This window comes from Diplotaxodon limnothrissa, linkage group LG23 (genome assembly GCF_057381915.1).
Source record: "Diplotaxodon limnothrissa isolate DT_005_m linkage group LG23, D_limnothrissa_male_GT1.1, whole genome shotgun sequence".
NCBI classification, from domain to species: domain Eukaryota; kingdom Metazoa; phylum Chordata; class Actinopteri; order Cichliformes; family Cichlidae; genus Diplotaxodon; species Diplotaxodon limnothrissa.
Window position 1 is genome coordinate 34290533 of NC_140617.1, and position 16003 is coordinate 34306535.

General features: G+C 40.7%; 1 protein-coding gene across 1 annotated transcript in view; it reads left to right on the forward strand.

Moving 5' to 3' along the window:
- The window catches only part of nalf1a (NALCN channel auxiliary factor 1a), a 47349-nt gene extending 33246 nt beyond the window's left edge, over positions 1-14103 (forward strand). Inside the window, exons 2-3 of the mRNA XM_085348407.1 lie at positions 9315-9486; positions 13805-14103. Of these exons, the coding sequence (XP_085204533.1) occupies positions 9315-9486; positions 13805-14103 (471 nt within the window). The remainder of the gene's footprint in view (positions 1-9314; positions 9487-13804) is intronic.
- The last annotated feature ends 1900 nt before the right edge of the window (positions 14104-16003 follow it).

Below are 16003 nucleotides of genomic sequence, written 5' to 3' on the forward strand. Positions count from 1 at the left end.
AAAAAATTTTTTTTCTTTGTTCACTTGATTTTTCCCAAGTGAGCGCTTGTCGGTAGAGGCTGACACGGTCAAGGTAGGAACAAGGGTCGCACTGAAATTGCAAACCATCTAATTTGGTGAGAGCGCCCTGCCTCAGTGTCACACACAGAAGCTCTGCCTGGATGTGTTACATCACCAGAGGATGGGATGCAATAAGTGCACACGTCAATGCAGGAAAACAGGCAACCGTGTGTTTGCCTGTCCTGCTGGATTATCCAAGTGTTGCATCATTGACCCAAGGCGACCGCTGAGATTTAAGCTTTGAATGATCAAAGTCCTATCAACAAAATTTTGCCAGTATTGATGGTGTCTTTTTTATGTCCTGCTCTGTGTGGTTTATACAATTCTTTTTCCTGAATGAAACAGATCATATTCGCTTGTTGATTTCCACTTCAAATGTGAGCTCTTCAGTATCGTGAATCTAGCCCTATTTTGCACACTGGGTACAGTACGGTACTTAAAAAAAGCCTTGTCAAACCGCGAAACACAGCAGAAAATAGCACAGGTAGTGTAAGAGCCCCTTCCTGTTCTAACGCAGCCATGATTTGTGTGAGTGGTAATGATCTGTGTCATTCAGCTTCTAACTGGGATCTCACTCTGCTGCTGACTCATATGCTTTTTATAGCCGTCTCTGTCATTCCACTTTATAGCCGCCGCGTGTGTGTGCGCGCGCGCGTGTGTGTGTATGTGTGACAACACCGTCCTGCTGGGAAAGAAACAGAGTGTTGATACTTCACAGCATGTTGAGTTAAAGTTTTTTACATACCCGGGAGCTTTAAGCCAATATGAGTACAGTTAACGTGGCACTTCATTTATGAGCCAGAACTTGGGGATACACTCGTTGTGGCTCAAGACATCATTTCATGGCCTGTGTTTAGTATTATATTAAGGCTAATAAAAAAATATGCACACTTAATGAGTAATGTTTGGAGCTTCCTACTCAAAAGCAGCCATTTTACTGTTTTATGAGCCCCATTTTAGAAAACACACTCATTCACTTCAACAAGAGTTGAAAAGATAAAAAAATTAACACATAATATCTTCACATATATACACATAGTAGTATAGCATAAAAACCTGAGACAGGAGAAGGGGCTAGCTTGACTCTTAACAAGAACTAAAGGGTATGGGATAAAACATGATATAAGACATCCGGTATTTGGTCAGTTCTTTAGTAAATTGGTAAATAAGTTATTAGTTATTAAGAATGAATTAGAGTAGTTGAAAAACAGCAGTGCATATGGGAGCTGCTGTAACAGGCTGCTGCTCAGGAACAAAATAAATAGATTATTTACTCTTTTCAAATGTAACATAATTGACATTCAAACATGAAGCTACATTAGCTTATCATAAAATCTAAAAAGCAGCTCTCTTGCTTTTTTGTTCTTTTTTTTGGAAAGAAGAAAATTAACAGTTTAAGTCAATTCTGTAACATAAATAGTAATTTAGCTTAGTTTAGCATCACAGCTGGAACTGAAGCGGGCTAGCTTGGCTTCTTTTAACAAAATTAAAACAATATTCTTCATCTTTCTAAGATAAATGTGAAGTTAGATAATGTTAGCATATGAAACAGAAAAAGGGGGGAATCTAGCTTTAATTTTTCTGAATTTAACAATATTAACACAATTTATTTCATGTCTCTAAATTAAATATAAAGCTAGATTAGCTTAGCATTAGCATAAAAGCTAGGACACAGGGAGGGGACGCTAAATGTTAGCTACCTTTCATGTTTGAACTATTACCAGTACCTGGAATTTTTTGACACTTTCTTCACGTTAATAGTATTGTATAATAATACATAATAAACAAATTATAAATAATAAAAAAATACATCAATAATTCTTGAATGAATTTTTTTATTTTGCACACCATAATAGCTGTGTTGGTCACTGTCTGACAATGTCTGTGATGTCAACACCACTGTCACAGTGTCTGCGTACTTCATTATTAAATAATAATGTTAGATTATTATTGGTTATGGTTATGTTACATAATATGTTTGTTTGCAACAAGTTTCTCTGACAACAACTTATCCCACGGCCTAATTAAAATTACTAATTAAGGATAAAGAAATTAACAATAGCAATGGATAGACATGACAACAATTTAGTTCCCTAATAGTCAGATTTTTTTTCATTATAAAGAAGCAGAATTTAGTGTCTTCTATATTTCACAAAGAATACGTACAGCCATTTATTTCTTTAGATCATCATAATGTAGCCCCACATTTTTTTCCTCTTGTTGGTCTGCACTTGAAAGTAGAAAATAAAGGCACAGTGGGGTTTTTTACGAGTGCTAGTTTGATGTTGAACGTGTTTATATATTGTTGATTTTTGTGCTATGCTACCAAATGAGTACCGAGCAAACAATTACATGTGTCTGCAATTCAGCAGCTCCTCTTGTCTACAGACAAGCTCTCCCACAGTCCTCTCTGTGTTAGATGACAGGCATGCGAATGGGAATGGTGGGGGAAGCCCTGCAGCCCGGGAAAGCAGAATGGAGGATGAGCTGCTTTGCATGTCAGATTTACAGGAGCTGTCAACCTGAGAGCCGCTTCTTGTGAACAGCTCTTGGTTTTGGTGGAATGACCAAAAACTGACCCTTTTTTACAATACAGAAGTCACCAGGAGTGTGTGATATCCATTTGAGCTGAGGAGTGGATCCCCTTTTAGCCAAGCAGAGAGAAGTTATTTGTAGGGTCTTTTTATTACATCGTAAATGTGACTTTTTTCCTTTCTGGCTGCTAACTTTTGCAGCATGTAGCACCAGAATAGCTCCGTTAATCTTTATCTTTCAATATACAGCACAGTTGTAACGCTACCTGCTGGCTGCAAAACCAGTGACACCCCCCCCCCCCCCCCCCCCACATGCATTCCCTGCAGAGACACAGTTGCTCCGCTGTTTGATTTGAGAGTGTTTTTTGCTATCCAATTGACTGATGCTACATGACAGCACACAGGCAGAAAACCTCCCCTGAAGGCATCAGATGCACTTTTTTCCAACCTGCCAGTTATTTCATGTGGCAAACAAAAGCATTAGAACTAAAATCATTAAAATCAAATTGAATTTACAATTAAAATACACATTATATTCTCCCTTGGCTTTGAATTCCATTCAATTCAATTTGATTTTATTTATATAGTGCCAAATCGCAGCAATAGTTACATCAAGGCACTTTATATTGTAAGGTGAAGACTTTACTATAAGGCTGAGAAAACAGTGAAAACACCAACTATCAGATGACCCCTATGAGCAAGTGCTTTGGCAACAGTGGGAAGGAAGAACTCCCTTTTAAGGAAGAAACCTACGGTAGAACCAAGCTCGGGCCATTAGGCTTGTGTTTGTTAGTTGCGATTGTAGATGCCAGTTGTTTGTAATTATTCAGTAGTAAATGCATCCCTGCATTACGACAGTTAGCTCGTCGGCTATTAAATGCCTTTAACACATCTACAGTCTTGATGGTTGTGAGGTCAGGACTCCACAATGAAGTTCTGTCATTGTTAGGTTGTAAAAGCTGGTTAGTCAGTAACAGACAGGAACACTTCTTCATCATCCTGCTGTCCATTGTCTGTGTTTTCTATTCCCTGCATTACAGTTTTTCAAGTTTCACTACAACTTCGAGAGCAGTTGGCAAGTGGCTGCAGACATGCCAGCTTTTCAGTGACTGATGGTTGCCAGATGGTCGATGGCTGCTCTCTAGACCCGTGTGACCCCTAACAATAGTTGATCCGTACTTTGCAATTAGGAGCCTTTACCCAGAAATAGTAGATAAAATAGTACTTATGCATTGAGTCTCATTTACCCAATCACACAGATTCATGTAATGCTTTTATCTGTACCTAGGCACTTTGATCTAGCATTCATGCTCTCAATAACACTCTTATTGATACATCTGGAACAGTTCGGGGTTCAGTATCCTTCCCAAGGACACTTCGATACATAGACTGTAAGGACGTTTTCCCAAATATAGTTTGTTTCCTCTGGTCTGAATAAGTTGATGAATTTGTAGCTTTTTCCTGTGGTTTGGTTTGTTTTAGCACAGAGAAAAATCCAAGTCAAGTCCAAGTGAACCAAAATGTGTTGAGAATTTATGTTCATTTCACAGCTAGTGCTTACCCATACTGACCCTTGCACTTTTATGATAACTTGCCGCATCCCAGAATACAAAGCATATGTGGTTACGAGACCTCTTTTTTTTTTTTTTTTTTTTAGCTCACACTTGTAAGGTAGACCTCGTAGTAAGTTTGGATCAAGGTCGGATCACATTTACACCATAAACAAACCGCTCTGGAGTTGAAATCAACGAAAACAACTGCACCAAGACTCTTTGGAGGAGGTGGTCGCGGTGTGGTTCTTTTGGTCCACATTTCAGCGATTACTGTATTCACACCTGCACAAACAAACCGCACCGAGCTTGATTGCAATGGACTAAACACCACAGGTATGAAAAGACCTTAAAAAAAACCTAAAATCCTATTTTTAGACTGCCCGTTCTACCACCTAAGTCAACCTTAAAGAAAGAAAGAAAAGCTAACTAGCTTTTCCCAAGTGAATGTGCACCATGAAAATGGACAGGTGGCCTTACTTTTTTAAACAGCAAAAGACCAAACCCACAGTAGTCAGTGCTATAGAAGTTAAGTGTCTTGTGTAATAGTTAACAAGTTGTGAAGTTTAAAAACAATTAATGCACTGCATACTGTAAACAACCATTGGTTGTTCTAGCATTAAACCTCAACCTGTCTCATATAATAGTCATCACTGCTGACACTTATCTGGCAGAACATTAGCACTTAAATGGGATTTTTATTCTTATTTATTCTTCAGCTTTAAATAATTGGCTTGGGAGAAAATTACTTAAATTTCTAGAGTTAATACCCAAAACACAGCGACTAACCGACACGTGATGTGTTGTCAGGTGTGGCATCTAAACAGGACTGAAGCTCTTTGTGCAAATAGATGGGCTTTTGCTGAAATCAGCTGCAGGGAGTAAAGCCCTGGTGGAAGCAGTTGCCAGCTTGGTGTCTTTCCTGTCTGTGTCTCTGGGCTTCAGTAAATTGTACGAAGCAGACTAAGCTGCATGGCGACAGAGGCTTTTTGAGTGCCAGGTTCCCATTCACACTGATCACACATTAGACTGATCAAATCAGACTCCAGGCCTGCTTCCTGACTAACTCAATTTGCTCTTGTACGTTTCCCTTTTCACGCTGAGCATACGCACGCACACATTTACACACACACGCAGACACACATAGACCTGCTTGCACGCTTAAACATGTGCACACAAACAGACAAACCGACAGAGAGTGGGGCAGTACCCATTGAGCTCTAATGAAAAGCAGAAAAAGCCGTTACCTTGGCAACTGCCAGCATACATCTTCAGGAGGACCCAGATTTCCTGTCTCACTGCGATCGTATTGTTTTGGCTCTCTTTTGATAGCCGCGGTATCCCTAGACGGATTATCTCACGGCGGTGAGAATTTATATAAAATGATCGCAAATTAAACAGCAGCATATGCGCAGACAAGAAGCCGGCACAGTGAAAATCCTCGGTCACGGATTTTACACGTCACACTCCAACAAACTCTTGAAAGATAAACCCCCATTCATTGATCTGTCTGATTTTTATCTTGGCCCTGAGCTTGTTTTTTCCTCTGTACGTTGAGCTGTTGAGCCACTTCACCGTAACAACGCTTTTACCAAAAACAGAGAATCATGGGAATTACACTGTTGGTGTGGTCTATCTAAATTACCCTCCAAAAAACAAAGAGGTGTAGTCACTATAGTCCACAGCAGTTTGTTGTTGTTTTTTGCAAGTGTGAGCTTGGATTTAAACAGAGACAGATTTTCCCTCTAAATCCCAAACAGCATTGACTTTTTTCCCCTCTCCTTTTGCTTTGACGGATGAGTGTATTTCCTGGAAATAAGCCCAACAGTACAGTATGTTGCAGATGCATGTAGAGTGAACATGAAGTCATACGTGTCTGGAATATATTAGATTTTACAAAGCACATTGTTCTCATCATTATGATTCCCATCATCCTAATCAGATTATTATAATTAATATAATTGCCTGTGCACTGTTTGTTATCTTTGTATATTGGCATAAATAGGAAATGAGACGCACATGTGGGAGGCCAGTGCTAGAGGTGAAGATTTACCTGGGTACAATTTAAACAAACATCTAAAACCACGAGGAGTCGAACCACAATGACAGCCCCGCCTCCAAAGCATGGATGTCTCTGTGTGGTTAAATAACACGGAGGGATAATTAACTGTGCCTGCACCGTTTTGTCTTTCCCTTTGGATTTTTTTGTTAGTTTTGTTTGTTTCATTTCGGAGGTTTATGACTATCATTACACATACAAAATTTTTGATTTTATTCACATCTATTATTTAAAGGCCCCATCACTTTTGTTTACTTTTGAACAGTTTTGTATTTATTTAGTTTGCCTAAATTGTTAAAGTTGTTTACTTAGTTTTTCACTTAAATATTTAAAATCAGATTCATTTTCATGATTAAATTGAGTTTAAGTAAGTTAAATTTTTGAAAAAAGAAGACAAAAAGCTAAAGTTTGCTACTTTGTTATTTATTAAAGTCTGAAGGTGGATGCTTCTGGAAACTGGCCAATCATAATAGAGGAGGGGGAAGGCCTTAAAGAGACAGGCACAGGCTTACATTATCACACGTATCAAGGGATCAATTCTAGATTAAAAATCATTTCGTAAATTCAAAAGATGATGGCGCAAAAATCAATATATAACACTGCCATATTATTGGATTGTATTGATACTGGTGAGCATCTACACGGTAACTGACAGTTTTAAGGTTAACAATAAAGAATAGTTTTAGTGCTAAAAATATAAAACCAAATTTAAAAAAATGATTACAATAGAAATAAAAGAAGAAGGCAGTGATTTGCAAATCTTATTAACTGACAAAATGTACAATTTGAAGAAAAATATATGATGCCAGAAACACACTTCAGAGAAGTTGGGGCAGACCCATGTTTAACACTGTGTAGTATCACCTCTTCTTTTAACAGCAGTAAAGCTGCTGCAGCAGTCCTGAGTCTTCTTTGTCATGGTTTTTGTCTCATGATGCTCCAAATGTTTTCAACAGGTAAATGGCCTGAAATGCATGAAGCCCAGTTCACCACCTGGACTCTTACAAAAGCTACAAAAGCCATGCTTTTGTAATAGATACAGTATGTAGTTTGACATGGTCTCCCTTGAAAAAGATTTAATTTGGATGGGACCATATGTTCCTCTAAAACGTGTATATACCATTCAATTCCATGAGCACTAATGCCCCCCCATGCATTCAGCGACACAGGTTTTTTAAGTGTGTGCCAATGACAAGCCGGATGGTCAACATCCAGTTTGTCTGGCCACAGGGTAGTTTTTTTGCTTTGCATTAATCCATTTTAAATGAGCGTTGGCTCAGAGAAGATGGATTGTATTCACATATTGCATAATAGAGTTTTATTTTGTTTGCCTACAAAGCGGGGTTTTCAGCATGCACAAGCATGTTCCCGTGCAGTCCTCCAAAAACGCAACATCGTGTAGCTAGAATGGGCATAGGTCGAATGCTGATTGGTTGAGAAGTGGGTTGGAACGGGGAAGAGAGCGACAGTTTACCAGGAAAGGGAGAAGTGTGAAGCAACATTAAAGATTAAAAAAAAAAAAAAAAGCATATCACAGGCTCCACCACGCCCAAGATGGGCTTTTATTTTCATTTTCCCAACTTTAAAAGGCTTCATACTAATGTGGAACATTGGTGGTGTTCCCCTTAAAACTCAGATTGCGTTATTGCAGCATTCATTAGTAAGTGCAAAACTTGGCTCATGGCAAGATTTTAGCATTGTACTATTTGGTAATTACATGACTGTTGGTAATGGTTTGTTTTGTCTTTGATTCATCACTTGAAAATTGCTGTTGTACCTCTATTGCTTAAATGTGTCAGGCAGCCTAATGACTCTTTTAGTGGCTTTCATCACTTAATAGCAGCACATTTCCGCTGTTATTTAACTGACACAGCTTTTCATTGCATGTCTTTGTGGCTTCCATGAGACAATAATTGAAAAATTGTGTTGCCAACTCCAGGTAGAGCAAAGAAAGCTGGCTCATAGGAAGCATGTAACATTGTAAGCAGTCCAAGGAAACAAAAGCATCCGGTGTGTGTCCCATCATGCCAACTCTTTTTTTTGAGGCATAGGTTTATTCAGCTTAAAGGTTCCCAGCTAGCTACAAAGGTAGATGGGATGGGGGAAAGTGCCTGTCCACCTTTAAAGACTGTGTTAGAGGGCACTTATCGAACTTACAGTGATCTTTGGTCCCACCGGGTTGGCGCAGTAGGCGGTGGGGTCCTAAACAAATCTGATTTCAGTCTCTGCTTGATATCGTCTGTGCTCTTTCCCCTCTCCTGTGTTAATCCCAATAAAACACACAAAGAAATGGCTAAGAATGAGAATGAATCCAGACTGTGGTATGCCCTCGGTTCATTTAGTTTTGCTAAGCTTTCCAAGCTCGAGGCTTTGGCTATTACATGTCACCATCTGTCTCCTTATGCACATAAGTCTGTGCGTTTTGTATTACATCCTGCCTCACAGTGAACTAAAGCAAATTTAACTTGGAAGAAGACGCAGGATGAAATGTGGTGAGTTTATTTTGTGCCATTTGGTTTTGATTGCACTGGCATGCAGCAAGCAGCCAAACACACCACAGCAGATTAAAAACACCCCTTTGCTTTGAAATAAAGTCTCGTACGTTTTTGTCATGACTGTTTTTTTTCTGTTAAACGATTTTCCATTTGGCTGTTTCAAACACGCAAAAAGTCCCTCAGAAGGGGGCAGATGTTAACCAAACCCTGTCCCTAATCCTAGATGAGTCACTGATGACATCGTGGATATTAAGATATTTAGTGCCTTTAATGGCTTTATTGGAAAAAAAGTCCTGCCTGCCAATGATTACTCTGTATTTGGCGTAGCTTTGATTAGCTAATCTTTGAACAGTAACCTCTAATATCCCAGTGGCTGTTAGATTGATGTGTGAAGTGTTGCTGTTCTATTTTGGTGGAAAAAACATGTGACGCTTAGTGGACCTCTAGATATTTATTTGTTATTGTGAAGAAAGCTATTTGAACCAAGGGGAGGGCCAATACCCAGCAGAGACAAATGCAGTAACTTCCTCCAATCCTCTTGTGGACCATGAACCTGCATCTATTTATGTAATTTTCTTGCCTAATTCTTCTTCCTCCTCCTCCTTCTCCTCCTCAGGCGGCCTATAAGCCCTGGCTGTGTGCTCAGTATTTCCCCACCACCCAGCAGTCCTGCCAGAAGAAGGTGCCGTGCCACCAGTACTGCCTGGAGGTCCAGCAGAGCTGTCCGTTCATCCTGCCCGATAACGACGACCTGATCCACGGTGGCAGCCCCAGCTTCATCTGCACAGGTTAATACCCACTTCCTGCCTAGTGCCACTTCGTGTATCCTGGAGATGAGTGCAGATTGTGTGTTTGCATGCGTGGGTGTTCATGGGGCCTTGTATCCTCTTCACAGAAAAACCTTCTAATTTAATTTATGCTAGTGAATAGCTGGTGAGTAGCATTTTGCAAAAGGACAGACAGTAATAAATCATCCAGTGTGTGTTTCTCTGTATTGACTGAATGGTGTCTCACCAGGAAAACAGTGAAGTGGTTCTAAAGGCTTTCTGATGACATCTAGTGGTGTTTTTGAGCACTGCAGTCCTCATGCAAGGACGTTTTAACAACACATTTAGTCCTTCTCTCAGTATCTGCTGCAGATTTGTTTTATTCTGTAATAAAGGTCAGCTTCACGGGTTACCTGGATGAGACTGACAACATAAAACATTTCAACACCTAAAGGCTTAGAGGTTTGTGCATGCTTATAATGGATGGAAGTCATGATTTTATTTTTAGTCACCTCAAATTTTGATTTTCAACTTTCGCTGTGTGATGATTCTATGAAAGTATACTGGGGTTAAACAGCTGAAAACAATTCCTGCAGTGCTAAATGAGACTGTTGGGTCAACTACAACCAGATTCCAAAGTAGTTGGAATGCTGCGTGAAACTAATTAAAAACAGAAAGCAGTTATTTGCTTTTAAAGCCTGTATTGAACTGAAAATTATACAAAACACATCTTATCAAATTATAGCAAAAAGTTTTCAAAACATTGTGACAGAGGCATGTTTCCCTTTTGACAGCAAATTTTAATTAAGTGTCGTCAAAATTTAGGCATTGAAATTATTTTAGTTTTAGTTGACTAAATATCATTAGATGGTAAATGGTAAATGGCCTGTATTTATATAGCGCTTTACTAGTCCCTAAGGACCCCAAAGCGCTTTACATATCCAGTCATCCACCCATTCACACACACATTCACACACTGGTGATGGCAAGCTACAGTGTAGCCACAGCCACCCTGGGGCGCACTGACAGAGGCGAGGCTGCCGAACACTGGCGCCACCGGGCCCTCTGACCACCACCAGTAGGCAACGGGTGAAGTGTCTTGCCCAAGGACACAACGACAGAGACTGTCCAAGCCGGGGCTCGAACTGGCAACCTTCCGATTACAAGGCGAACTCCCAACTCTTGAGCCACGATCGATAGACTACATCCAAAGTTGATGAAGCTGAGTAAAATAGAAAGTCTGAAAGTTAAAGTGTTAAAGCGTCTGCTCTTCTCTTCCTCCCAAGCGCTGACATTTGTCTCGTTTTCTACCTGCTCCTGGGGGGAGATCAGATGTGCGTATTTGACCTGCACAAGAGTATCCAGAGTATTTTAATCTTGCTTTTATTAGTTGATGAAGGTGTCGATGCATTTCATCGTTTTTATTCAATTATCGTCTTGTTTCTGTTATAAAAAAAAAGGTTACTGAGGAAAACTGTGATGTGAATTATTTTTGGTTTTTACAAAGCTTTTCCTGCCCTTTTGGTGTCCCTTTCCAACAATTTTTTAAAAATACCATTTGGGCATTAGCACTCTCACCTCTGAGCAGGAACGTTTGACGTCCTGTTTGACCGTGTTCCCTCCTGTGAGTCTCCGTGGATTTCCAAAGTTCAAAGACATGCATGTTAGGTTAATGTGAGTGAATTAAAGAATTCCTGATGGTTATAATAAGTTAGTTTGCCATAAATTTAAAAATATGCCATCAAAAATATTAATGGCTGCTGTAAGCAAACTGTGAGCCACAGTGAAATACTTTGTGAAGAGAAAGGGGCAGGTGCATGCAGGTGTTCTAGAATCAACAGGAAGTTAGTCATGCTAGTTTAGCGCCTGATTTGTGTCGGTAACAGTCAGCAGTTTCAGCAACACGGCTGTCTGCGGCGCTCAGCTTTTGGAGCCAATTAAGTGACTTCCAATCCTCTTTGCCTGCCCTTCCATGTTTTGCTTTAAAAAACTGCTTTAACATCTCAGCTAAATGTAAACACCCAGCGGTGATACTCACATTTTTAGTGTGGCTTGCACTATTCAAACATATCATTATCCTAGAACTCCTTCGTAGCTACAATCTAGATATTATTAAATTTCTAAGCCATCTTCAGTGTTGAACTAATCCAGCGCTACACTATATTGCCAAAAGTACTCACTTGTCTGCCATCAAACGCATATGAACTTGAGTGACATCCCAGTTTAATATGATGTCACCCAGCTTCAACTATTCTGGGAAGGTTTTCTATAAAGTTTAGGAGTGTTTATAAGAATTTTTGACCATTTTCCCAGAAGCATATTTGTGAGGTCAGATACTGATGTTGACCTGGCTCAGTTTCCACTCTGTTTCATTCCAAATGTGTCCTGTCGGGTTGAGGTCAGGATTCTGTGCAGGCCAGTCAAGTTCTTCTACACGAAACTGACTCATTCATGTCTTTGTGGACCTTGCTCTGTCTACGGGTGTGCAGTCATATCCTATCACGGTACCACGCTAGAATTTACTGAGCTCCTGAGAGCGACCCATTCATTTATGTATGTTTGTAGAAGCAGTCTGCATGGCTAGGTGCTTGATTTTATACATCTATGGCCATGGAAGGGATCGGAACACCTGATTTAAATGATTTGGATGGGTGAGTGAATCGGCAATTTAGTGTAGTCGTCCATAAACTTATTGGTGCATTGCAACCAGGAGCTGCTAAAATCAAATTGGCAGTGCTCTTTGCAACAACAAATAGGGCTCACATTATGGCATAAATCTATGTGAATCCACCATAATCCAGTCTGCATCTTTCAATGCACCATGGGAGCAGATCCAAAAAGATAATCCCCCAGTTCAAAGTGACAAAAAGCTACTTGTGGTACACTTTAAATATTTTACCTACACTACCAGCATGGCAACAAAAGCAGCATGACCTCTTACATTAGTGGAATATCGACGTAGGAAGGGTCGATACCTCAGGTTGGAAGGGTTGCAGGTGGAAATGAGTCGTACCAATGTAAGATTCAACAGCAAACTCAAACCTTTTGTTCTTTCTTTCTTTTTTTTTATAAACATGCTGGCAAGTTAAGACTTCCAGAACCATCAACTGATGCAGCAATGCGCTCCCTCTGTGCCGTGGTGAGCTCTAATTGGAGTTCATTTGAGGGTCACCGTGTCTGGTTGTGATTAGAGCCACACGCTGAGGTCTAGTGCGTTTGATCCGTTTACCGAGGCAGCAGATGAGCAACAAGGTGGCTGGTGTTAGACAGATCATTGTCATTTGTGCTCCATGTGAGCTGTTTATTGCACGGTTATTTTTTTCAACTTTTTAAAATTATTATTATTAAGCAACTTCACAGAAAGCCACCATAGAGATGTATCAGATTTAGCTAAAAAGGCTAAATGGAAAACAGTCTCTCTTTACTCTTTTTGTCTCTTTGTATTAGATAATTACTGTTAGCGTTTGACACATACTGATAACATTACCTACAGCCCCTAAAAATAACCAAAACATGCTGAGGACTCTCTTTGCATCCTTGAGCAATCAATAAAAATTTCAGTTCATGTCCTTCTCAGCTAAAAAACCTTTTTTCGCATCTTGTTGTTACGTTGGTTTTTCTTCATGGATCCAGTATTGATGGGTGAAGCTGAACTGTCTGATATCACTGGCTGCAGTTGGAAAATCGCAGATATTAATGGATTAGTGAGGTATGCTGACCCTAATGCACAAATTTGACCCCCTTTTACATTGGCTGGTTCATTATAACTTGGGCTGAGCACATTACTTTTATTGCAGGAGCCCTACAATAAGCCGCAAATGCGTAAATATGTTTTGCACAGTTGGAATAACAGCAAACAAAATTGTTCATTTTGTCAGCTCATTTATCACCAAGAAAAATCAATCAGCGTAATTCATTTGTCTTTGATTTGGAAAGAAACGAACTCCTTCACCAGGCTACAAGACGGCGTGAGACCGGTTAGCTTAAATGTTTAAAAGTCACATTAATGATGTTAAAATGTGTTAGTGTCACATCTTGAAGCAATTATGGTGTCACGACTTTAGTTTCTTGTGTTTCAAAGTTTGCAAAGCACTGAATGCACTTTTACATTTAATGGCATATTTATGTATTTATGAGCCATTTCTTATTTTTGGTTTGGTTCCTTCTGGCCTTCCATATGAGCGTGTGAACAGCTGATTGTGAAGCAAAACAGTGGAATACAGAACACAGTTGGTATATCTGCTGTGAGAACACCAAACTACCAGTGACCCCCTGTTATAAATACAAGTGCACAGCAGGGGAACCTCAGCTTTTTCATCCAGTGTCTTCTCTTTCTCAGGTCTCTTGGGAAACCATCCATCAGACAGTGAGGCGGAGTGCTGCGACGTCCGATGGGACTCCAAAATGGACAACCCTTCAGGGGGCACGCTAAAAAGAACTGCTTCTTCCTGCCAGCCCGTGGGGGCTTCGGTCACTTCCGCCGCCACCCCGAGACTGTGCAGCGGGCGACTGAAGATCTGCCTACTGGCCCTTGTCCTCCTACACACTGTCATTATCATTTCAGCCTCCCATAATTCTTCGTTGGTGGGCGTGGCTGCCATTTTCTCGCCAGAGGAAAGTGCTTCTAATGAGGAGTGAACCTTGGGGTTTAATCAGGGCTGGAGCTTGCGTAGAGCGATTGTTGACAGGGAGGAAGACGAAGGCTTGTCATGGCTGCCAGGGACACAGCTGGTGAGATGTGCTGGAAATGCCTCCACAAGCCTGCTGCCGATGAACCGCCAACCACAGGAAGTGGGAAGGTTTTAATTGGAGCGGAGGGTGCTGGAATTGGACATCAACCGGAGAGAGATGTTTGAGAACCACCACCCCTAAAAGAACTGACCTCTTGCCACTTGAAACCTGCTCATTGTTTCTATTCCATCCAAATGTTTTCTAGCATATTGTCCCCCCCCCCCCCCCCCCCTCCCTTCTCTCCACCCTCCTCCGTCTGTTTTCGATGTGTGTGTACGGATAGCATGTCAGAGGAAAAAATGGACATCGATGAGGTGTGCACTCTCATTCGTTACTTTTAGATTTTTGCTGCACTTTCTTTCAGGTGCCAGAATGTTTTTGACATATCAGCTGTTTCCCACTTCTTGCTCTCCATCACCTTAGACGGATCTTCTTTACTACCTTGTATGTGATGTTGCTCGAGGGCCGGCTGGGACCAGCTCCATCTATCACTTGTGGATCTTGTTTCCCAGAAAACAAAATGTATGTGATTCTGTATTCTGATATTCAGCTTGTGTTTCTGTCAGACCGGACCTTTCCTCAACCCCTTATGACAGTACATGCCTACATATTTTAGGACCTTAAGTGCTCTGAGACTGGCTCACTTTCTCCTCTAGCTTGTTGGGTTGTTAAGCAAGTTAGGAGAGGTGGAGTGGTTACAAAAAAAAAGAAAAGGTGGTGACAACTCAGCTCACGATTGCATGGTGTTGCAGGAACAGTAAGCTCAGATTAGTCACCGTGTAGCGCTCCTGGGCGGGGGGAAATGGTGTTTTCTGGTTTCTAAAGTGTTCAGTTTACCTCATACAGTGGTGTTGGTGTTGCAGACAGGCAGCACGGCGAGTACTTAGACTTGCAGGGACAACCCAGGGACACTAGAGGACAGTTGCATGAAGCCAAAACACCAGGGGCCTCATTTATCAGCCAAGCGTAAGCTATCAAATTATCAGTTACACTTGTCAAGACCTTAGTGCTAACCTTAATGAGGGACTACATAACAACATGACTGCACTTAAGCTTAGCCTATGGACATTATAAACTGTGACATCACCACAGCCCTGTATCCATTTACTGATGCTCAAGGCACGCCAGACTCACTGTAATATTCTCCTGAGCGGCAGATGTTGCCTCTCAGGGAAAAATAAAGAAATCATATCAGTGCTGGTGGGATTAAAAGAAATCCAAACTGGAATCAAAAGGATTGCAGACTTTGTTTTATAGAAAGTCTCGCCGTTTCCAGCTGTAGTAGTCTCCGTCTTTGTAATCTCGGAATCACAGCACTATTCCACTGATATATCATGGAAGCGACCCGCTCGTACAGCAGGTTACAAAAATCAAGAAGTACACGACAATCTGAAACACCAAAGTGTAGCGCACGCCGGCAGTTTTGATGTCACTTTTACTGCACACAGTTGTTTGTGAGGCCAACAGCAGGCTCTATTCTAATAGGCATCAAGCTTTTCTCCAGGATGTTTGGGTTACTTGTCATTAATTATGACCCCAAAAAAGTTCAGTTTTATCTTAGTACCTCCTAAAAAGTCATTTAAAAAATAGAAACAGAAATTTCGCTGTCAGAATTGTTATGTAGCATTATTTCTGCCATTGCACTTACAGTTACAATTATGACGGGTAGCTACAGTAATATTATACGTGCATTGTGGACACAACTACTACGGTGGTCCCGAGTGGTCAAATGCAAATCAACTTTTGAGAGAACACCAGGAAATAGAGAGACACTGCAGAGGAACACAAAATACAACTAAAGTACAAA